The 24,923-nt window shown below is 36.9% G+C and overlaps 1 protein-coding gene across 1 annotated transcript in view; it reads left to right on the forward strand.

Annotated features, from left to right (window-relative positions):
* The window catches only part of cpsf6 (cleavage and polyadenylation specific factor 6), a 33,473-nt gene extending 12,862 nt beyond the window's left edge, over positions 1–20,611 (forward strand). The window contains exons 7-10 of the mRNA XM_072267448.1: positions 621–736; positions 1,737–1,890; positions 10,540–10,733; positions 20,155–20,611. Of these exons, the coding sequence (XP_072123549.1) occupies positions 621–736; positions 1,737–1,890; positions 10,540–10,729 (460 nt within the window). The 3' untranslated portion in view covers positions 10,730–10,733; positions 20,155–20,611. The remainder of the gene's footprint in view (positions 1–620; positions 737–1,736; positions 1,891–10,539; positions 10,734–20,154) is intronic.
* The last annotated feature ends 4,312 nt before the right edge of the window (positions 20,612–24,923 follow it).

Genomic DNA, 24,923 nt, shown 5'->3' on the forward strand with positions numbered 1-24,923 from the left:
ACACACAAGTATCTCAGCCCAAAATGTCGACTGTACCTCTTCCTAGAGATGCTGCCTGACCTGCTGCATTCACCAGCAACTTTTATGTGTGTTGCTTGAAATTCCAGCATCTGCAGATTTCCTCGTCTTTGTGAAACCAACACACACTGTTTTGGTAGTCTATTGAATTTATAATCTGCATTCTGTTGCTGGAAGTCAAAAGAAGCTTCATACTTCAGAAAGTGTTACATTTCCCTTTGGAGTTAACCTTTGTCTTCCTGAGTCCTCTTCTAGGAAATAGCTCCCAGAGGTGGTTTTGCACTGGACTCAGACTTTGTATAGTACAGCAGCAAGGATAACTTATGCAGAAAATGGTGGTGTTACACAAAAGGAATTGATTTTCAGTAATTGGATAAATGAACGGCATAAATAGAAATATTGTGTTCTGACTTTTGCATTGTCATTTAATCATTCTTGAGCAAGAAAGCCAAGTTAGAATCAGAATTTGCTTAATACAAAGTAGTTCACCTGGAAATGTTTTTAAAGTGGGAGAAATACTTCAGATAGGATATTGCAAGTTTTTGTTTAGCTATTCTTAGAGATGAATCTTTAACAAGTTTACATTAATTTTCTCAAAACAGAGACATGGATTCTTCTAGGGCTCCACTCAGTGATGCAGAATTTGAGGAAATCATGAACCGAAACAGAGCAATTTCCAGCAGTGCAATATCAAGGGCCGTCTCAGATGCTAGTGCTGGTAAACAAATAGCATGATGCTTCTCTCCCTCACCCCATCATCCTCAGGAAAAACAAATTATTGATTATATAAGTTAGTATATAATGTACTGATTTTGGTGAACATTCATTAGGGATCAATAGAAGCTTCTATATGGCATGTAACAATGGAAAATAAATCTCCAACTGAAACATATCTTTAGTTTGGAGATTGTTGAGTGTCAACTTTGTAATTAGTGAGAACAGTTCAAGAAGCTTAATAATGAAATTGATATCCTTCTAATTAATGACTTGGTATATCTGGGTTCACTTACACTAATTGGCCCAATGACAAACCAGAAATTACAGGGTTGGGATGCGGGGGGGGAAGGTGTGGGTAAAGAATGGGCTGAGATGGTAAGTAATTTCAGTTATGTGAGGATTATTAAGCTGACTGCATTCATTGATCACATTTTCCATTAAGAGGTGAAGGGTTAGAAATCGTCATTCATTTTGTAGAAATGTGGCCACAAAACTTTTTTGAATTTTTGAGATGATTTTACGATTCATGACTTCATGTACTGCTGTGCATCTTGCATATGACTGTTGCATAGAACAGCCAATCAAGATTGAAGATTTCTGATTATAATTAAGAAAGGCAAACTAGTTGTTAAACAATGCAGTGACGGATTACTGTACTGGTAATGCTTGCCTATCACACACTGGACACAGAGAATTAATCTTTTAGAGGTTGGATAAGCTAGCACTATTGTTGGTATAATTTTTTAAGTTGATTACTTTTTCATACTTTTACAAAAATATTCAGTAAAATGTTATAGTTCACATTTACTTTTTACATTATTTTCTGAGCCACTGTCTTTAACTCTTATTTGTTTTTCAGAAGATAGTTGTATTTTGCTGCCTGTTTTTAATTTTAACAATGCTGAGTCTCATTATTTATGGTTTTTTCAAATTAATTCTGGATCTTGTACTACAGAAATCTAAACAATTCTGATGGATTATTTTTTTTGTTTCAATTATAGGTGACTATGGAAGTGCTATAGAAACTCTGGTTACTGCTATCTCTTTGATTAAGCAGTCTAAAGTATCTGCTGATGACAGATGCAAAGTTCTCATAAGTTCACTACAAGATTGTCTTCATGGAATAGAGTCAAAATCCTATGGCTCTGGGTCGAGGTAGGTTGTAATTTCCATTTTCATCAAAGTTCACAGAGTTCAACTGACCCAACAGCACAGAAGATGCATGCTTATCTTGACATTAGTTAATAAGTGTAAACACTTTGTTACATAAGTGAAAGGTGATATTATTTGTCAAAATTATCACTGTTTTGACTAAAGCTCACCTAATACTGGATAGAATGGTTTGCCATTTTGTTTGCAGGAGTAAATTATCTGTATTCATTGGGTTTCAGTGAATAATTTCCAGTAATACAGCAGTTCCAGTTAAGAATATTTTTGGTTTATGAGAGGAATTCATCTGAGGTTTCCATTGGAAATTTAATGCAACATATTCTCAATCTGTATAAATCAAGGTTAATATGGGTCAATTTCAGATAGCTTTTGTTGTGATTTATGTGATTGTTTTATGTGATATATGCACTATCAGGACATTCAGAAATAGGAGTGAAAATTGTTTCTCCTGTGCTATACTGATTTGTAAACTCATCCTTGGCATACTAGTAATACCAATACCGTGTACTTACCTGCTTTAGGGAATCTGATTGAAAGCTCTTATGCAAATCGACTTTGTCCACTGAAGGGTAATCTCAACAGAAGTGTCAAAAGGCCATTAAATTTCCCTTCTGGACTTCTGTCTGAAATTGTGATAGAAATAAAATTAATTTGAAATTGGTGTCAAGATAATTTATACAATGGGGTAGTTACTAGGAGCACTGTGTATGTAGGCCCCTTAGCAATTCAATGATCCCTCCCATCCAATAATCTTGTAGCTTTGACCCCCCCCCCCCAAAGACATCAGGTAGGAGGTGCTGTAGCTTTAGGACAAGGACTATTAGCTGCTTTCCCCCAGACCGTGAGACTACTGACCTCCCTGCCACCACCCAGATCTCACTATATATGAAGCACAAGTAGTGTTATGCTGTTTACTTTTTAACTTACAGTATAAATATGCCTGATTGTTAAATTATCTGGTAATATTTGTGTTGTGTGAGAATTATAGTACTACATTGTGCACCTTAGTCTGGAGGAACGTTGTTTTGTTTGGCCGTGTACATCTACAATTGAAATACCAATTTGAAATTGAACCCACTTTGAAACAGGCTGTTTTCTATAGCAGGGGCATGTGGAACTGAGGGCTCGGTCCCAGGATAAAAGGATGGCTTTTGAGTGCAAAGCCAGTAAAATTTCAGAATGTTGAGCAGATTTCTTTAGAAGGATATGAATGTTTCTTGTATGCAAGTTTTTTTTTGGTGTCTGGGCATTAGGAGGTCTGCAGTGAAAGCAGATGCCAGCAACTTTCATGTGTGTTGCTTGAATTTCCAGCATCTGCAGAATTCCTGTTCAGTGATTACTATGTTTTTTTGACAGAGCAGATCTGCTCTATGGTCTACAGGTATTGTGCTGTTAGGATTTTGTGTCAGTGGTTATTTTCATTTAGCAATAACAATTTATCATGACTGTGCTTAAAAATTGCAGTGGCTATCTGACATTCTTAAAGATCTGGAGAACCTGACATTCAGCATCAATAATTTTTGACATTTATACTGTAAATTTGACCAAGCAAATGGAATTTGGCAAGGTAAAGACTTGAGGGGACTGAAATCTTATCAATTTGATCTAGGAGACAGCAAGGGAATTTGTTTAATGGGAGTAGAATGAATAGAGTTGGTCTTTGGATTAAGATGAGTTGAGAAAACAGGTGATAGGAAAGAAATAGGATAAAGGTGCTAATTTACTTGGCAAATCTTTTAAAAAAAACTGGTCTTGTGGTTTAAAGAAGGAAAGGAAGCAGAGATAGCTATTTTTAATTTGTAACAGAGTAGCCTAATACAAATGCTAGTGATGGGTGCAGGTGTGAAAATATTGCAGAAGAAACAGGTTATCTGTTACATTGTATTATGGGATCATCTGTTTAGTCAAGATAAGCAGGGCACAGTGGAGCTTTGTGGTTTATCTGGAAATAGCAGTGTCTATTATCAGATCCATTCAAGTGTGCATTTATTATTTTCTGTGAAGGATAACTGGCCAGCATGCAGGGAGAGATCAGCGGTATCATTGGGAGTGAGGAAATCAAAGGTGGGGGCAGGTGAATTTATAAGAGATTCTGCCAGGAGCTAAAATTAGAAAGTTTAGGAATGGAAGTGTGAGGAAACAATTTGGAGTGAGATTACTGTGATTGGGGCACAATGAATGTGGAATGTATATGAAGGTAGAGATTGAAGAAAAGTTGTTGCAAAGGCTGAAGGAAAAAAAGCTCTGAAGCTAAGGAGCTGAGAATTTTTATGGAGTAAAATTGTTGGTTAGAAGCCATGTTTTGAACACCTGCTAGTTCCAAGATATAGGAGGCTACTTTCAAGATAAGGTTTTCTGCCTTGTCCACAAACCTTTACTTGTCTCAAACTTTTTAATAAGTTCATTGCTGATGACAAAACTATCTGATCATATGAGACAATGAAATAAGTGGGCCTAGATGTATATTTTGCCAAAGCTTTCGTAAGGAGCCATTGTTCCCTGGATTAGCTTCCACCCTTGCAAATTGAAACACAGGAATCAGAGTTTAGTCGCAAACAATAGGAATTCTGCAGATGCTGGAAATTCAAACAACACACATAAAAGTTGCTGGTGAACGCAGCAGGCCAGGCAGCATCTCTAGGAAGAGGTATAGTCGACATTTCAGGCCAAGACCCTTCGTCAGGACTAACTGAAGGAAGAGTTAGTAAGAGATTTGAAAGTTGGAGGGGGAGATCCAAAATGATAGGAGAAGACAGGAGGGGGAGGGATGGAGCCAAGAGCTGAACAGGTGATAGGCAAAAGGGATACGAGAGGATCATGGGACAGGAGGTCCGGGAAGAAAGACGGGGGGGGGGGGACCCAGAGGATGGGCAAGGGGTATAATCAGAGGGAGAAAAAGGAGAGAGAGAAAGAATGTGTGTATAAAAATAAGTAAGAGATGGGGTACGAGGGGGAGGTGGGGCATTAATCAGAGTTTAGTTGAAGGTTGGATGTCAGTGCATCAATCCTGCTCCCCCCCCCCCCCCCCCTCCCCGGTCTAACAGGTTCACCACCTCAGCTTCACTCCAGCAGTGGTTAACATATTTGGTAATATAATTGATCGAAAAATGCAGTTGTTTCTTATTAAAATTGCTTTTTTAAAAAAAAATGGCAACTTAAGGAATAAAAAAAGTTAAAGAACTGCTCAAAAATGTCTTTATTTATCCAACATTTTAATTCAGTTTTAAGGGCTTTGACACAACAGTATGTTGTCAGAAGCTCTCTGAGATGGGCCTTTTATGCTCAGTTTGACTGACAGAGCTTGGAGGCACCTTCACAAACCCCCGCAGTCCCTGACCCTGGGCCCAGCATGTGAGCATCCTTAAGGAAAGTGAGTCCACAGAAGGCATCTGGCCCAGGTGGTGCAGCTGGCCAAGTACTAAAAGACAATCAACGGATATCTTCAGCCTCTTGCTTTAGCAGTCTGAGGTACTTAAATCTTACAGATGGTAACCTGCCTCAGTGACTATCGTCCACTGTGATGAAATGCTTTGACAGGTTGGTCATGAAGTATATCAACTCCTGAGGAGTGACCTGGATCCGTTCCAATTTACCCTACCGTCGTACCAGGTCATTAGCAGGTGCCATTTCATTTGCTCTTCTCTCAGCTCTGGAACGCCTGGACAGTGAAGATGATGCGTCAGGATGCTCTTCATTAACTACATCTCAACATTCAATGTAATCATTCCCTCACTTCATCCCTAAACTCCAAGACCTGGGCCTCGGTACCTCCCTGTGCAACTGGATCCTGTATTTTCACACTGGCAGGCTCCAGTTAGTATGAATTGGCAACATCTCCACACTCGTCTTCATCTCAGGTGCACCAGAGGGCTGTGTGCTGAGCCCTTGTTCTACTTACTTGAGCCCACTAGGGGATCGACTGTACTGGATTGGGTATAGTGTAATGAACCAGAGGTGATTAGAGAGATTGAGGTGAAGGAACCCTTAGGAGGCAGTGATCGTAACATGATTGAGTTCACTGTGAAATTTGAAAAAGAGAAGCCAAAATCTGATGTGTCGGTATTTCAGTGGAGTAAAGGAAATTACAGTTGCATGAGAGAGGAACTGGCCAAAGTTGACTGGAAAGGGACATTGGCGGGAAAGACGGCAGAGCAGCAGTGGCTGGAGTTTATGCGAGAAGTGAGGAATGTGCAAGACAGGTATATTCCAAAAAAGAAGAAATTTTTGAATGGAAAAAGGATGCATCTGTGGTTGACAAGAGAAGTCAGAGCCAAAGTTAAAGCAAAGGAGAGGGCATACAAGGAAGCAAAAATTAGTGGGAAGACAGAGGATTGGGAAGTTTTTAAAAACTTACAAAAGGAAACTAAGAAGGTCATTAAGAGGGAAAAGATTAACTATGAAAGGAAACTAGCAAATAATATAAAAGAGGATACTAAAAGCTTTTTCAAGTATATAAAGATTAAAAGACAGGTGAGAGTAGATATAGGACCGATAGAAAATGATGCTGGAGAAATTGTAATGGGAGATAAGGAGATGGCGGAGGAACTGAATGCGTATTTTGCATCAGTTTTCACTGAGGAAGACATCAGCAGTATACCGGACACTCAAGGGTGGCAGGGAAGAGAAGTGTGCGCAGTCACAATTACGACAGAGAAAGTACTCAGGAAGCTGAATAGTCTAAAGGTAGATAAATCTCCCGGACCAGATGGAATGCACCCTCATGTTCTGAAGGAAGTAGCTGTGGAGATTGCGGAGGCATTAGCGATGATCTTTCAAAAGTCGATAGATTCTGGCATGGTTCCGGAGGACTGGAAGATTGCAAATGTCACTCCACTATTTAAGAAGGGGGCAAGGAAGCAAAAAGGAAATTATAGATCTGTTAGCTTGACATCGGTGATTGGGAAGTTGTTGGAGTCGATTGTCAAGGATGAGATTACAGAGTACCTGGAGGCATATGATAAGATAGGCAGAACTCAGCATGGATTCCTTAAAGGAAAATCCTGCCTGACAAACCTATTACAATTTTTCGAGGAAATTACAAGTAGGCTAGTCAAGGGAGATGCAGTGGATGTTGTATATTTGGATTTTCAGAAGGTCTTTGACAAGGTGCCACACATGAAGCTACTTAAGATAAGAACCCATGGAATTACGGGGAAGTTACATACGTGGATAGAGCGTTGGCTGATTGGCAGGAAACAGAGAGTGGGAATAAAGGGGATCCTATTCTGGTTGGCTGCCGGTTACCAGTGGTGTTCTACAGGGGTCTGTGTTGGGGCCGCTTCTTTTTATGTTGTACATCAACGATTTGGATTATGGAATAGATGACTTTGTGGTTAAGTTTGCTGGCGATACGAAGATAGGTGGAGGGGCTGGTAGTGCTGAGGAAACAAAGTCTGCAGAGAGACTTGGATAGATTGGAAGAATGGGCAGGGAAGTGGCAAATGAAATACAATGTTGGAAAGTGTATGGTTATGCACTTTGGCAGAAGAATTAAACGGGCAGACTGTTATTTAGATGGGGAAAGAATTCGAAAGTTCTGAGATGCAACGGGACTTGGGAGTCCTGATACAGGATACCTTTAAGGTTAACCTCCAGGTTGAGTCAGTGGTGAAGAAGATGAATGCTATGTTGGCATTCATTTCTAGAGGAATAGAGTATAGGAGCAGGGATGTGATGTTGAGGCTCTATAAGGTGCTGGTGAGACCTCACTTGGAGTACTCTGGGCAGTTTTGGACTCCTTATCTAAGAAAGGATATGCTGACATTGGAGAGGGTACAGAGAAGATTCACTAGAATGATTCCGGGAATGAGAGGGTTAACATATGAGGAATGTTTGCCCGCTTTTGGACTGTATTCCTTGGAGTTTAGAAGAATGAGGGGAGACCTCATAGAAACATTTTGAATGTTGAAAGGCATGGGACAGAGTGGATGTGGCAAAGTTGTTTCCCATGATGGGGGAGTCTAGTACGAGAGGGCATGACTTGAGGATTGAAGGGTGCCCATTCAGAACAGAGATGCAAAGAAATTTTTTTTAGCCAGAGGGTGGTGAATCTATGGAATTTGTTGCCATGGGCAGCAGTGGAGGCCAAGTCATTGGGTGTATTTAAGGCAGAGATTTTTAGGTATCTGAGTAGCCAGGGCATCAAAGGTTATGGTGAGAAGGCGGGGGGGGGGGGTAGTGGGACTAAATGGGCAATGGATCAGCTCATGATAAAATGGCGGAGCAGATTTGATGGGCCGAATGGCAGGCTCCTGCTCCTTTGTCTTATGGTCTTACTTGTGATTGTGTGGCTAAGTGCAGCATCGGTGTCATGATTGTTTGCTGACATCGTTGTTGGCTGAATCAAGGGGTAGAATAAAAAATTTAGTTGAGTGAGACCGCTACAACAGTCTCTCCCTCGAATGTTAGCAAAACCAGAGTTGATTATCAATCACAGGTGGAAGAAGCCAGAGTTCCATGCCCCAGTTCTCATCAGGGGAATGGAGCTGGAGAGAATCACCCATCATTGCTTTAAATTCATTGGTGTCAGTATATCAGAAAATCTGTCCTGGAACCAGCACAAGTGTCATTGCAAAGAAAGAACAACAGTGCCTCTACTTTCTTAGAAGTTTGTGTAGATTTGGAATGTCACCATAAACTGACAAACTTCTAGAGATGCAAACAACAGGAATTCTGCAGATGCTGGGAATTCAAGCAACACACATCAAAATTGCTGGTGAATGCAGCAGGCCAGGCAGCATCTCTAGGAAGAGGTACAGTCGACGTTTCAGGCCGAGACCCTTCGTCAGGACTAACTGAAGGAAGAGTTAGTAAGAGATTTGAAAGTGGGAGGGGGAGGGGGAGATCCAAAATGATAGGAGAAGACAGGAGGGGGAGGGATGGAGCCAAGAGCTGGACAGGTGATTGGCAAAGGGGATATGAGAGGATCATGGGACAGGAGGTCCGGGGAGAAAGACGCGGGGGGCGGGGGGATCCCAGAGGATGGGCAAAGGATATAGTCAGAGGGACAGAGTGAGAGAAAGAATGTGTGTATAAAAATAAATAACAGATGGGGTACGAAGGCGAGGTGGGGCATTAGCAGAAGTTAGAGAAGTCAATGTTCATGCCATCAGGTTGAAGGCTACCCAGACGGAATATAAGGTGTTGTTCCTCCAACCTGAGTGTGGCTTCATCTTTACAGTAGAGGAGGCCGTGGATAGACATGTCAGAATGGGAATGGGATGTGGAATCAAAATGTGTGGCCACTGGGAGATCCTGCTTTCTCTGGCAGACAGAGTGTAGCTGTTCAGCAAAGCAGTCTCCCAGTCTTCCTAGAGATGCTGCCTGGCCTGCTGTGTTCACCAGCAACTTTGTGTGTAACTTCTAGAGATACTGTACTCCTAGAGGTCACCTCACTACAGGAAGGATGTGGGTACTATAGAGAGTGCAGAGGAGATTTATAAAGATGTTTCCTGGATTGGGGGGCATACACTATGAGAGTAGGTTGAGTGAATCTGGCCTTTTCTCCTTGGAGTGATGGAAGATGAGAAGTGACCTGATAGAGGTATATAAGATGATGAGGGGCATTGATCATGTGGATGGCCAGAGGCTTTTTCCCAGGGTTGAAATGGCTAACATGAGGGGACATAGTTCTAAGGTGCTTGGAAATAGGTACCAGTGGGATGTCGGGTAAGTTTTTCCACACAGAGTGTGGTGGGTGTGTGGAATGCACTACTGGCGGTGGTGGAAGCGGATACATTAGGATCTTTTAAGATCCTCCTAGATGGGTACATGGAGTTTAGCAAAATAGAGGGCTATACAGTAGGGAAACTAGGCAGTTTCTAGAGTAGGTTACATGGTTGGCACAACATTATGGGCCAAAGGGCTTGTAATGTGCTGTAGATTTCTATGTTCTGTACACAGTGGTGGATGTACTTAACTGGTTGTATCATGGCCTGTTATGGAAACACCAATGTCAAGAAATAAAAGGTGCTACAGAGAAAGTAGTGGATACAGGAAAAGCCCTCCCAAGCATGGAGCACTGCCACATTTAAGCAGCCTTCATCATCAAAGATCCCACCGTCCTTACCATGCTCTCTTCTTGCTACTACCATCAAGCAGGACGTACAGGAGCCTTGGGTCCTACTCTATCAGTTCAGAATCATTTATTGCCCTACAACTAATAGGCTCCTGAACCAGTGTGGACTGCTTTATCCACCAATGTTCTGAACTGATTCTGACCTTAGAGGCTCACTTTCAGGGACATCACAAATTACGTTCTCAATGTTTTTTTTATTTGCATAATTAGTGCTTTGCACATTAATGTTTGTCAGGTCTTCGTTTATGTATAGTTTTCCATAAAGTTCATTTGCTTATTTTCCTATAAATGACTGCAAGAAAATGAATCCTAAGGTAATATATGGTAACATATATGTACTTTGATATTATTACTTTAACTTTCAGGAGCCTTGGTAGGATAGCTACAGCAGCAAAACCTTTAGGGCCTTAAAGTACAAATACAGTTGTGAACAAAGTACCAGGGATGAGCATAAATGGTGGAGTTCAATTGAATGCTGTTTTCAGAGTTTGATTTAAAAACTAGTTAAAAGTTTGATTGAAAAATTAGTTTCTAGCAAAAGGGTAATTGTCTTTTAGAAAACGTTCACGAGAGAGGGACCACAGCAGATCGAGAGAGAAAAGCCGACGCCACAAAGAACGCTCACGAAGTCGTGATCGGCATGATGACTATTATCGTGAACGAAGTAGGGAGCGGGAAAGGCATCGTGACCGTGAACGGGATAGAGACAGAGAGCGGGACAGAGAACGGGAGTATCGTCATCGTTAAAAAGGTGGGTTGGTTTGTTCATATACAATTATGCAAAGTAATTTCTACTTTTCAACCTTTCTGAAAACATTTGTGAATTCACTTTTATACTGTGGTGTTTAAATAGAATGCTGTGTAGTGTCATGCAAAAGCTGTTTAGCACTATGAATTCTGGTAAGTATTTCTGATAATGAAATTACACCTTCACAAGTCAGCACATTATTTCTTCAAAGATATGTCTTTTATGCACTGATTCATATTTTCAATTCCTGCTGTTACTCAATTTTGTCTGAAGTATATATCGTAACCAGTTTCTTTCAGAATATACAGAAAATTACATGGCTGATGGTAATGATGGCATAATGCATTGATTCAAGTAATATTTTTATATTTACTTTTGCATATTTTATGCTTATCGATTTTGTCTCCAGTGCCATTTCCAACAAATGTAAAAAGGTGTTTTCTGCATAAACTGCTACAGATAGGGCTAATACTACCAACATCTATGCAGCACAGCTTACCTTCACTGGCCCCAGTCCTAGTGAGCAGCAATTGCAATCAGAAAATAATATCTCCTGGGATTTCTATGTAAAAAGCAGTGCTAGATTGCTTCTCCACCAACTTCATAACTGGGGGAATTAACCAATTGTTGTGGTCCTACCTTAATTGTGGTATAGCTGATACTGCAATATTAGGCCTCTGCTGATGGACAGATCATATGATGCACTCCTGTTCCGAGGAGCCTGGCATCCATATCAGTTGCAGAAAGATCTCTAATATCCTTGTTGGCCACTGCCCACCTTCCATCCCAAATACACTGCAGAACAAATACATTAACTTTCTGGAGGAATGGGTATTTGATCTTTAAATGAAGCCTTTGTCCTATCAGCCTGTTTAATAGCTATTTCTAGGAGCATTGTAGCAAATTTATTTTTTGAAATAAATTGTCTTGTGCTAAGAGTATTGGCTGGCTGATATACATAGCTTTAAAGTGTTTTGTGATCTTTCTGATTCACTGTTTACTGTTTAGTCAGTAGCATTCCAATTCAATCTTATTCTCTATCACGAATGGAAGGCGATTGTAGAATGGGATAGAGTTTTATTCTATAGAAAATAAATTGCATTTGGGAAATATATTTTGGGGCATAGAACTGTATTGGGAATTTAGCTTAATTATTTAAAATTTAAAGCTTAATTTTGCACCACTTAAAACTGTTTCCTGATCCCATCAGTAGAAAATGTTGCATATAGTATCTTTTAAAGATGTTTTGCAAATCCAGCCAGAAGGGTTTCTTAATTAGTTTTTTAAACCCTGTTGGAACTGCTTAGGAGATTCTGCAATAAAATATTCTTGATATGGAGAATTCACTAAAGAAGAATTTGTCTTGCACTCTTGACAGTCAGTACTACATATAAAGATGGTGTAACTTTATGAATGTCCTACAAGTTAATGGTGTAGAGTTAGTTAGTTTTTTTCCACCCATTTCAAATGGTGAGTGTAGTAGTATTAAACAAACCATGACCATTTTATATCCTGCTGTGATAACGTACCTGGCATAATCTTTAATGGCACTTATTGGTGACCGATATTCCTTGTATGCATTGTTCATATGTGAACTATTGTTTACCCCTAGTCCATATTTTGTAGGTGACACGTGTTCACAGTTCTGAAGTTCCTTTGCACTATATCTAAAAATTGGTAAACTTTTTTCTTTTGTACTCTGTAGAGTGCAATTAATACTGTGAAACAAAAAATAATTTGTTAAGAGTTGCAGTAAATAACGCAGGTAATAAATTGATTTTAAGTATTTCAGTTTACAAAAATTGTAGCATCTGGTTATTCATGGAAATGCTCAGTGGAATATTAGCCACACTCAGTGGTACCATTTAATTTTAATGTAAAGTGTTATTTAAAACAGTTTTGTTTAAGGGTTTTGTTGCAGGCTTTTTTGGGAGTTCGGTTCTGGATTTGATCGCTTCATCTTACTTGGCTTGGTTGCACGATATTTAAAGGTTCATTTTACACCCACAGTGAAGGCTAAGTATAGATTATTGAATCAAAGGGAAATAAGAACAATGAAATTTTTTTTTCATATTGCCAAATTTGGCTGTTAACTTGCTGCCCATTATCCCTCAATTCTGTATTCACCCTTTTCAGTCCTAACCCCTCAAGACGTGTCTCCCTGACAGTAGACATATCTTTATAGATAATTTTCAGATTTTCTGTAATATGCTTACAATTGTTTCAGTCAAATTGTGCACACTTGAAGCCTGGTTGACTGCTTGTTAGGGAACTGTTTTCATGCGGGAATATGCTACTCCTTCAAGGTTGCCACTCTTAAAGAAAATGATACTGAACATGAATTATGCGCCAAAGATGTTTTGCTGCTTTAAAGTTAGAATTCCAGAAAACAAGCTTTTTACATAAACAAGCTACCATTTCAGATTTTGTTTTTTTTTAATTATTGAAATCCATGTTGTCGTCTTAGCTGATCACTTGCATATTTTTCACTGTGGCAAGTATCCTGTAAATTAACTGCAGCACAAGTCGTAATTGAATTGTAGGACATGTTTAAGAATGGGATCAAAAAGTTGCTGTATTGCTTTTTGGAGATGATGAATTATGAAAGCAGCGTGAAGTATAAAATAAAATCAGTAAGAATGAAAAGCTGTATTTTCAAAAGTGGTTACATGAATACATAGGTTATTGTATGAAATTTAATATTAGTGCAAACAATACTGGTATTAAAGCCTGTTTCAGTTTGACAAAAAAATTTCACCTTGCCAAAATTCTGGAGGGATAGGATAGGTGTTGAAATTAGATAGACTGTCATGTTATTTAGAAATACAAATGCTTTAAAAATCTAATTTAAGATGAATGAATTACTTTGCAATGTCTTTTAATATTCACTAAAGCAATTTATAGGTTTATAATGGTTGAATCTGTTGCTCTGTGCATTTTCCCCACACAGTCTTCATAACTTTAATGTAAAATGTAGAAATATGGTTCCACCCTAATTTTCAACTGTTTGCTTCTAAGTTGAATCTTGCAAAGTTATCATTTTCTCTGTCTTACATTGCCTATCCTTCCTTTGTTTCCCTTTTTGGCCTTTCACTCAGTTACTGTTGTCCTATAATTGCTTACCCGTGTAGCTTGCAAGAATTAATTTCATCTTCACTGATCTAATTTTCAAATAAAATCTGGTTCCTTTGCTTTAGACAATCTGGTGCTTCCATTCTTTTCAGCTGTCTAGAGATTTAAATGTTTAAAGCTGTTTTGAGGAGACATCCTTATTTAATTTACTTTTTTTGCACCTTACACTTTTCATGATGTGCTTGTATCAAATTCCATTTTTATTGAGGAAAATTTGTCTAGTTTGCTGGGAGGGGTTATCAGTTTTGTAGTATGCCATTCTCACAAAGTTGCAGAAAATTTCTATTTCATCTTTAGCAACTATTTAGGGATCTCTTGCTTTAAAAAATGTGAATAGATTATTAATGGTGGTTTTGAATGCAAAAAATTAAGCCAAGCAATGTGCATCAGAAGCTATCCACACTGATTTGAAAATCGGAGATTTGTGCAAAATATTCCTATTGTTTAAAAAAGATGTGCATTCTGTAAACATTGTAAGATGCTGCTTTACTGTTACCTGTATAGTATCGTTTAAAATTATCTGTCAAATGGGTGCGGGAAAAAATTGCTTTGTAATATCTTGAATGTGGTCACTACAAGTTAAATTCATTAATTATCCCTCTTGTAATTTTAAAGTCTTAAAATTCAAATCCTTATGTTCTTGGCTTTCAGTTGGTTCCTAATTATATCTGTGAATTATGAATGTTTTGATAATCCTTGGAGCTTAGTTAATGGTTGAGTTGGTTACCATTTCTGGTGGAATAGAAATTAATTGCATTGTTTTGTGATCATAGTTGGATTTTTGCTTCAAGCCTTTATTTTAATGACTTAATCAGTTGAATTCTGTACTTGTCCCCAATTTTGTTTCGCTAGAAACATGGCCTAGAAGGAGGACAGTTGTTTGCCTATTGGTTGTATTCTCTTCAACCAACAAATATATACTTGTTTCTTTAAAGAAAAACTTCAAATGTTTTGCAAAAGCTTCAAAAATACTAATAGCCTAGAACACGGTTTTAGTTGTTTAAAGTGATTGAATTAATGTACATATTTATTTGAAGAATTTTATAATTCTGGTGTGTCTTTAAAGGTGTGACATGGCAAAGAGATTGCATTGTAAAAGCTGGACAGCTGATTATTTCCATTGTTGATATCAAGAGTTTATTTTTGAGGGTTTTTAAAATTTTGATTAACACTTAAGCAATCATCATGAGTCCTTATTTCCTATATTAAGATCCCAGGTTGTGGATTTGCCATATTTCCAAATTTTGAATTTAATAAAAATTGTTGGAAGTAGTTTGATATGTTGGCTTATTCATTTAATGGAAGTTTACTTTCAACACATTGCAGCACAGCCATCTCCCTCTGGTTGATTGTTCCAGCATGGATTAAAAAATTATGTGGTGAAAACAACCGAGTTTATGACATTTAATGCTTGCCTTATTGCCATTGCGTGGAATTCCTTCAAATCTGTTGGCTATCATTAGCTTTTTCTCAAGCCATTTGTGAATTAGCTGTTGATTTCATTCAAAGTTAGCATAAATGGACAAAAGTAAAACTGAAAGGTACATGCTTTTAAGTATTATACAACTTATCAGTGGATTGATTCATTTGTATTTGCCCATAAGTTTTCATTGTTACAGTGTATGCCTACCCATTTGACTGGCTGCTGTAGGTTAAGTCACTAGAGATGGGTTATACGGTTACCAGCTGGATTTTATTTATGCCTGAAACAAAAGAATGAGATTATTAGATAGCAAGAAGAAACTTGAATATTACAAAGATAGTTTGGAAAATCTAAGTCTTGTGCGCCATCTCACACACCAGTCTTAAATCCCACTTTGCAGTACTTGATGTCATTGGTGTTTTTAAAGCAGTTAACGGCTGAAAAGACCAATTAAAATAGCAAGGATTAAAACTTGGGAGTTTAAGGTGGGTGGTGCATACTAAGATTTTATAGCTATAGAGAAAGAACTTTTTATCATGCCACTGGTATTCTGTGTAACATATCTCCAAGAGGTTGATATTCAAACCTTTTTGTTTTACTAATTGGTAGTAGAGGTAATTTCATAAACGTCTTTAGCAAAATTGTTCCATTTCCGCTCTCACCAAATGCAGCCTTACAAAGGCGGACCAGTAGTTCTGGCACATCTTTACCAAAAATAAAATTTGCACAAAGTCAGTTTTCAAGACTTTGTAGAAATATTATAAAAAAACTGTTTCTATGGACACTTTAGTCAAAGTACAGTATAAAGTCTGTTTCTCATAATCTTCAACTTCTCCGCTCAAAAATAACTCGAAGGATTTAAGAATTTCCTTCGGTGTGGGTAGATTATTAAATATGTGCTTTGAAACATTAAGCATTTGCAATCTGTAAATTATATTTTGCCCATTGTTATTGTAATGGTCATTTCACATTGTACACATTGGATGAGTTACTTCTAGAAAATGTTTCACTTGATTAAGCAAGTTGTGGATAATATTTCATGGCTGCAGGATTAATCATTGATAGCTGCATTTTAAAACAGTATTTCATAATGGTCTGGTCTAACGGATTTATAAACTTGCTCACTGCCAATATTTTACTGAATCTACATAGCTTAAAAACATTGTTTTGGCCTTGGGCATCAGATCTTCAATCATTGCCTATGAGCTGCTTTTAGATGTGTGATCAGAAATATTTTAAAACAGTCATGAATTTGAATATTAAGATCATGTACTGAAAATTCAGAACATTAAAAATGGTGGGGCAGTGTAAAAAAACACTAATTCAAAAGATTATAGCCTAAGCCCATATACTAGTTAATGCTGATCTAAATTGATTTAAGACACATATACTGTGAATCGGCTAGCCAGATGCACTAGCATTTGAGTTGCTCGCTACAGTTTTGTAATGTGTGAGCACAGAAGTTGGAAGCAAGTTAACTTCTGTACTGTAATGAGACTATAGTTCTCTATTGAGCCATTGACGAGACTAGATGTAGATATTGGAATCTGGAACAAAAACAATGCTGGAATAACTCAAGGTTAAGCAGCATCTGTGGAGGCAAAAGTTAAAAGCAGTTTGAGTGGTATCTGTGCATTAGGACTGCTATGAAGCAGGTTCTTTACCTGAAACAGTGACTTGTACCTTTTCTCTCTGCAGATGCTGTTTTCTTTTCTTTCCAATAACTGAAGATTCTGGCCTATTGTTTTGGTAGAGTTTATTTACAAGTTGCATGTGACTGCATTTTTATTATGAATATATTTTCCATGAAAGCATTCTTGTAGTTCAACTAAATTGAGAAACCAATCATATCAAAGTAACTTCCACAAACCTAAATAACATAAATAAAAATGATGCTGGTTTCCCTGGCTTACTTCCATCAGATCATACACTTAAAAGTTGTCATTTACATTCTTTTTAAACTTAATTTATTGCCTATAATATATATTTGTGAAATGTTTGCTGATATATGAGCATACTGAAATACATTCAAGCTACCTAAAACCTGCTGTCAATCAGATCTCCTAAGCCACTTTTGTTTCCCCTGCTGATTTATTTTCTTTATTTCATATATATATTCATGCCTTTAAATATAATTGAAGAATATTCCTGGGGCAAGAATCCTTTGAGAAAAATTACTTGTAATTTCTGTTTAAATTGGCTGTGCATTTTGAAATTATCTTCTGGTCTAAGACTATTGAGGGAGGTATTTACTCTTGTTTAATGAATACAATTAAGAAAATCACCTTTTATAAGCTCCGAGGCTTATAGAACCAACATGTTCACCCTTTCCTAAGGTATTCTTTCCCACAATAAGAAATTCGCTCTATTGTTTTAGCTTAATATTACAGGATTATAATTGTCTTCAAGATTTGTATTTTATTCTAGTTTTTTTTTATCTGACTACACTGTAAGCTGGAAAGGCCTCAATTTCCCATTGAAACCTAATTTGCACAGTGAATAACACAAAATGGTAGTTGTCTGTGCCTTATCAGCTAGATATCAGTATTTCTAATTGCAGATCAAGAATATTGAAAATCAGACATTATTTTTGCAATAAATATAGGAAGCTTTGCCTGATATAGAATCAGTTATGGGGTTGAAACAATTGATCCTGGTCAAGTTACTTGCTTTTTTTTGTCACTGGGGTTAAGAAAGTTATTGAGAGCAGGTTTATTTTTCACATGGGTGATGACACATTTGAAACAAAAAATAGAAACAGGGTGATTAGAAAGTCCTGGTGAACTATCTCAGCCGGAAATGACAACTGTTTATTTCTCCCCCCCCCCCCCCCCCCATTGATACTGACGGACCTTCTGAGCTCCTCCAGCATTTTGTGTGTTGCTTTGGATTTCCAGCATCTTTATGGTTAGGGTAAAGCATACAGGAGTCTATTTCAGGTGCTTAACAAAAAATGAACTTGTTTTATGTTATTAAATATATTCAGTACAAAATCAAGCAAATGAACTGACAGTATTCTGTTTTGGGCATGCTTGCTTCAGGTGGTCTCAGGGTGCATTGAGGGGGCACTTCAAAGCCCTTTCAATCCACAAGAGTACTGGCAACTTCATGTTTTAGTTTAGGATTAGCCATTTATGTTCATCTTGATGAGATATCTATGCAATTAATTAATATTTACACTTCATTCATGCCACAATTCCAAGTTTATACTTAGTAATTGTGATTTCATCAATGCCAATATTGTCAAATTCAAAGAATAGCTTTACTTGGTGTCTCTTAAACAATGCTTTGATTTGAATTTACCATAATTTTAAAATTCTGCAGTGTAACAATTGCTTTCAAAATTAATCCATGTTGGTGCAATTTAAACAAATGTCGAGGGATGGTGGGACAGTGGATTGAGGTTGAATGCAATGTGAGAGATGAAGGGTTGTAAAGCAGACTAAGGGAAATAGTGTCTCATGGACATTACCTAAGTGTTAAATTTTTATAGCGTGTTTCAAGTGAAGTCTGAAAACCTACTGTTGGTGGATATGGCATTGCAACGTTTCTTGATTCTTGCAAATCTATTGGTATTTTTTTTTTAAAGTAATCTTTGTATGGCCTTGAATGTTTAATATCCTGTATCAGTTTAATGTTTTAATGCTTATTTAAGCTAAGACAGCTTGATATATACCATTAAAAATGCTGCTTAAGGCTGGATAAGCTTTAAAAATTAAAAGACGTACTCTGACATACTTGATGTAAAGCTTCTGGGCAATTTGAGTCAAAACATGGTGCATGATAAACTATTTTTACATAATGGGTGCTTTTAGCAGTTATTTTTCAAGCTTAGTTCCACTGTGTATCTTTACATATCCTATTGAATGGAATTTATAGTGGAACAATTGCTTATTTTGGCTAAGGATGCTGACAGTGGTTGTAAGTAGTTTTTGGGAAGAGTGAATTATAGTCCATGGAGAAAAATGGCTGTTAAACAAATTAAATTATTTTATAACTTTTAAGATAAATAATTTAAATGAAACTTAATTAAAATAACGTTAAGTTTAGCTTGGAGTAATCAATGTCTGGCTATTATATGCAAACTTGATCCTTATAAATTTAAGTACATTGACTTTGCCACAGACATTTATCAGTTTGTCCTGAAATTTTCCTGTTAGGAAGGTACTTTTTTGAAGTAAACGAGCCCACTTGTGACCTTTGACCCAAGGCAGAATTATCCTATGACGTTTTCTTGTGGCTGCAGTTGGATATCTTCTGGTTTCCTTACCCACTAAGTATCTCTTATTCTTGAAAACAAACAGTGGGTGCATACCTTTAAGAGAGAGGGTTCTATAACCAGCAAAATATCTTAATGCATTAGTTTAATTAAATCTATCTCTTGCAATAAGAAAATGTGGCTGTTCCCACTAACAATCTTGAAATAATGCACTTAAAACTTGGGTAGATGCATTTGGTCTTAGTTGACAAGCAGATGCTTAATTTACAGTTAGTGGGTGAAAAGTCACACTCGGGCTCCGTTTTCACGTTTAAAATGTTTTTGAGTCTATAAAGCTTTCTCGTGTCATTTCTAATTGTGATTGAAAACTACCTCTGTTAAATTTTCTAATGTGTAATATAATATTGGTCTTGAAAATGCATATTGTCATCTTTTTGGGAACGTGTGGGCAGAATCTGAAGAAGTTTCTAAGGATGCTGAAAGAATTTCTTTAGTCTGCTGCATTCAAATTCTAATGAAATGAGCTGTTCGAGTTACCAATATTAATGCACATGTATGATTTACTGAGGTATATTTTGTATGATGTAAAATATGCACAGTCGTTGTCAGGGAAGAACAAAATCTACATCATGAATTTTGACACATTACAGCTGTCTGAAGAGAAACGTCTCCAGATTAAAGAAACAACAAAGCTCTTCACAGAAAAGACTGCCCTTTATCCATCTGTTGGAATTTCATGGTTGAACAGGAATTCTCAGGCTACGTGGTTAAATGGAGCAACAGTAACGAATAAAGCAAATCCACTGTAATGGTAACTGATTGCTCGATATTTTCTTTTATGTTGCTTGATTAACCATTTTATTTGGACACAACCTGTGTGACTTATAAGTTACTAAAAGCTTTGGCAATTCTTCGTATTCTAAGCGTTAGACGTACATGACGTGTAAACAATTAAAAGTCGTTAGCTTTACTGTTTTTATAGTTCTTTCATCTTGTTTCCAAAATTGTTATAAAAATGTTAAATGTTCAAATAATGACTGTAAGCAGCTCAGTTTCAGTTCATCAAAGTAGATGTACTATTAGTGTTGTAATAAACTGTTAAATGGAGCCTATGGTTGTGTAAATTATGCAAGTTCTCATTGTTTCTTGATGTTGAATCATTTTGGCTGTATGTTGTGATATATTGACTTGATAAATTCCAACGTGTATAATTTTCCCATACATCTGGACCTTTAGTTAATCTCCCATTATAGTTTTAATATAGAAACATCTTAATGTTCATAAAATCCAGATGTGGTTAATTTGGGATATTTTTAAACAAGCGTTCACTTCACGTTGGACATAAAATTCTCAGCAATATAAATATGTGACAAACACTACTTTTTGTAGAAGAACTTTTTTTTGTTTTGTATACCAAAACATAGTATTTTGGACTTGAAATTTTAATTTTAGTGAAAGGACTTGTCCTGTATTATGTTTTTATATGCCTCTGTTACCTCATTTGAGGAGAGGAATGGTTGTATTTTAATGCAGACTATTTATTTGGGACTGCCAAATACTAAGATTTTTACCTAATTGAACACAGTACTAGACAATCTGAATACAGTTAGTATATAGACCAGGTTCTCTTTTTTTTTCTTGTAATTGAAACTGAAATCTCTGTACTTGTTTTCATTTTGTCTTAAGTTTGAATTTAAAAACCACCAAAATTTCTACACACTGCATTTTACATTTTTCTGTGAATGGGTTTCTCACTTTCAGTAGAAGATGCGGTAAATGTTTGGTATTTTTCTGTAGACCTAGTTTTCTGAAAATTAGCTGAAAAGGTATCCAAATGCATTTACTTGGTTTAAGGGCAGTATGTGTAGATTAACTTTTGATGGTTTTAATGTTCCTGTACATATTCAGAACAAAGTGAGGATAACAGCACTGTCTGTATATTAGCACTATTTTTGCACTGAAAATTCATAAATGTCAAATGTGTGAAAGGCAACTATTTGGCCAAATACAAAAATGTTTGAGCTGTTTGAAGAAAGATTTGGGGCTGAGGTGTGATCAGTCAAAGTACCTGTCAGTTGAAAGATGGTACGTAAAGAGTTTCTAAAGTGATGCAATAAAAACACAATTTAATGGGTGACAACTAGTTCCAACAGTTAATGGTATTTGACTTTCCACTTGAGGCCCCTTTTGAGTTCTAGTATTCAATGAAATTTGGGACTTGGCTCAATTTTTTGCGAATTTCTTCAGTTTTCCCTAGGGAATAATATATGTTCTTAGATTTCAGCTTGAAAGGAAATACGAATTGGATGTATTCTCCTCTGCCATTGACTGTGCCTTCCTTGGGCCAATAATAGACAGTATTGACAACTTCTGTAGAGGAGTTTGTTCTCCCTGCTCATCTCCAACAAACAGATTTACAAGACAGAAGTAGGACCTCTAAATTTGTCTCTTCACTGTCTTGACAGTGAACAGTGTTTGGAAGATATATAGCTGAAGGTTTATTCTCAATTTAACCCTAACTTTTCAGCATTCAATCTTTTAAAATTCTTCCCTCTAGTGAATAGTTTTGAAAGTTAAGTACAGTTCCACAAATAAGGTTTCCTTTCCCAATGTAATGCCCTAGGTGCGATCCTTTTCTGGTTAAGGTGACTTTATTTTGGGTAGCATGGGTGGTGAAGCGTGGTATTTAATGGCGGTGCTGCAAGAGGTGTGATGAAATGGAAGTAGGAGTTGACATTCATTATTTAACAAGTGTTCATTGTCTTGTATAATTACACTGTGCAAACTTTTAATATAGAAGTCAGTGTCTCCATATTTTGTATTCAAAGAAAGATGGTAACTTGTTTAATTGCAATGCATTTGATCTGAACTAGAATTCAACAAAAGTATGTTAATAGTTGCAAAAGTAGATCATGTGCATCATGAAATAGCTTTATTAAGAAGCGTGATATGTTCGTCTTGGTGGGATGTTGTAAAAAGGTTTTTTGAGAGGAAAAAGTAAGGTAGCTATTTGAATGTTAACCTTTCTAACACAACAAGCTGTTACCAGGAAACCAGGCTGCAAAAATAAGATTTTCAACTCTACAGGTATGAAATTTACAATTAATATTTGTGATTTACCAAAAATTATCCTTAAAGCACGTGTCAAAAAGTAAGGCTCAGGTAAGTAAAATAATTTTCTAAAAAAAATAAATATGGATATTTTACTTATCTGCTTCTAATCATTGACAAAGCACTTCTGTTAAATTTTTAATGCAGTTTTATAATAAAGGGCTTTTTATATGAAATTGTGTTTTTGTTTAAATGGTGTTTGAATAATTTACAAATGTTCAAATGTTGACATCTAATTTTAAATGAATAGTTCTTTGCAATGCATTACACCATATAAATGCAATAGTTTTTATTTTGAATTATCCAAAGTATATTTCTGGTGTCTAATTTAAATCTGAAATATTTCTCTTACATAATTGGGCTTTCACCAAAATAATACACTCACTGGGAGTTTGATTTTCTTGGTGTCATATCAGCATAATCTACATGCATTTGAACTCGAACTGAGTGCATTAATAGTTCATCTTTCCTGAATATAGGCAAAACCCAAGTAGTTTAGCAGTGAAATTTTCTAGAGCTGTTCTTTTAATGGTGGGGCTACAATAGTACCATTCTGAGTAGGAAGCACTATGGCTAATGTAGATATCATTAATTCCTTAGATTAGCCTATCATATACACATTTGTGGTTGTTATCAAACTATACTGTTTGGATAGCCTTCTATTTATGAATTTTAACTTGGGAACTTTGAGTTTGTTGATTACCTGACCTTGAAGAATAACAAAACAAAGGTTCTGCAGGTTTCAGCTTGTCCTGGGGGTTGCTTTTTGAGTGGATGTGTTGGTGGCTAATTTTTTTGGCAATTTAATGGACAACTCAAATTTTACTAGAAGAAAAGTACAATAAAGAAAAACTACCAAGTACTTTGTTTCTACAGTCAAACTATACCTTTTAACCATAATGAATTGTTAGGTTAAATATGATTAGTGTCAATAAGAAAATTAGCTGAATGAATCTCATGTTATCTTTTGGGTGGAGATTTATGGTGGTACATTGAAGAATTCTGCCCATTCTCATTCCAGAGAAATGAAATCCACTATAATTTGTCATTTTAACAAGTTTCAGAATCTGGCATTTTCTGCTTCAGTTTTAGTGTTTTTTTTGGGGGGGGGGGAGTAACCCTATTTAAAATTCCTCGAATATAGGCAGTTTCAATTTCATACATTATTAAACGTTGCAACCCAATATTATGCAGTTTTCATACAAGGCATTTTGTTACTTACCTCTGTTTAACAAGAGTTTGGCTTTGCCCATTATTTTAATAGATCAGCTTTGCAATAGATCTGCAAGGGCATTTTTTTTTAACTGTTTATTCATTTGGATAGAAATGCCGCAGTGACAACACAAATGCTGGAAGAACTTGGGTCAGGCAGCATCTATTGAAATGAATAAACAGTCAACCCTTCATTAGGTTTGGCAGTCATTGCTTTTGGAGCAAAAATTTGCTACTTATTATTCCAGATGCATCTGAACTAATGAGCATTTTAAAATGTATTTATAATTGTAATACATCACAAGTACAGCAACAAATCTAAAAGTAACTCAACCAATATTAATTCATGCCCAAATTCAGAAAATTATGTGAAGCATGTAACATTTATTTGGTAATTGCAAACTTGTCAGGATACTTGTTGAAATGAGGCATGACTTACAATTTTTCCAAAATATTGATCTCATGATTAGCCATTGTGGCTAATTATTAATTAGTGTATGGATGGCCACAAATTTACTTAACTAGGTGCTGTTGGGGCTGTAGAAAATTACAGGGTTGCTAGGAAGGAGCTTAAGAATGGAATTAGAAGAGGCGGGGGGGGGGCCATGAGAAGGCCTTGGATTAAGGAAAACCCCAAGGCATTCTACAAATATGTGAAGAGCAAGGGGATGAACTGTGTGAGAATAGGACCAATCAGGTGTGATAGTGGAAACGTGCATGGAGTCGGAGGAAGTAGTGGAGGTACTTATTGAATACTTTGCCTAAGTATTCACCGGGGAAAAGACCTTGGCAATTGTGGGGTTGACTTACAATGGACTGAAACGCTTGGGCATAAAGACATTAAGAAAGAAGATGTGCTGGAGCTTTTGAAAAGCATTAACCATATAACAATTACAGCACAGAAGCAAGCCATCTCGGCCCTTCTAGTCCGTGCCAAAATCTTACTGTCACCTGGTCCCACCGACCTGCACTCAGCCCATAACCCTCCATTCCTTTCCTGTCCATATAGCTGTCCAGTTTAACTTTAAACGACAACATCGAACCTGCCTCAACCACTTCTGCTGGAAGCTCGTTCCACACAGCCACCACTCTCTGA

The sequence above is a fragment of the Mobula birostris genome, chromosome 9, assembly GCF_030028105.1.
Source record: "Mobula birostris isolate sMobBir1 chromosome 9, sMobBir1.hap1, whole genome shotgun sequence".
Lineage (NCBI taxonomy): Eukaryota > Metazoa > Chordata > Chondrichthyes > Myliobatiformes > Myliobatidae > Mobula > Mobula birostris.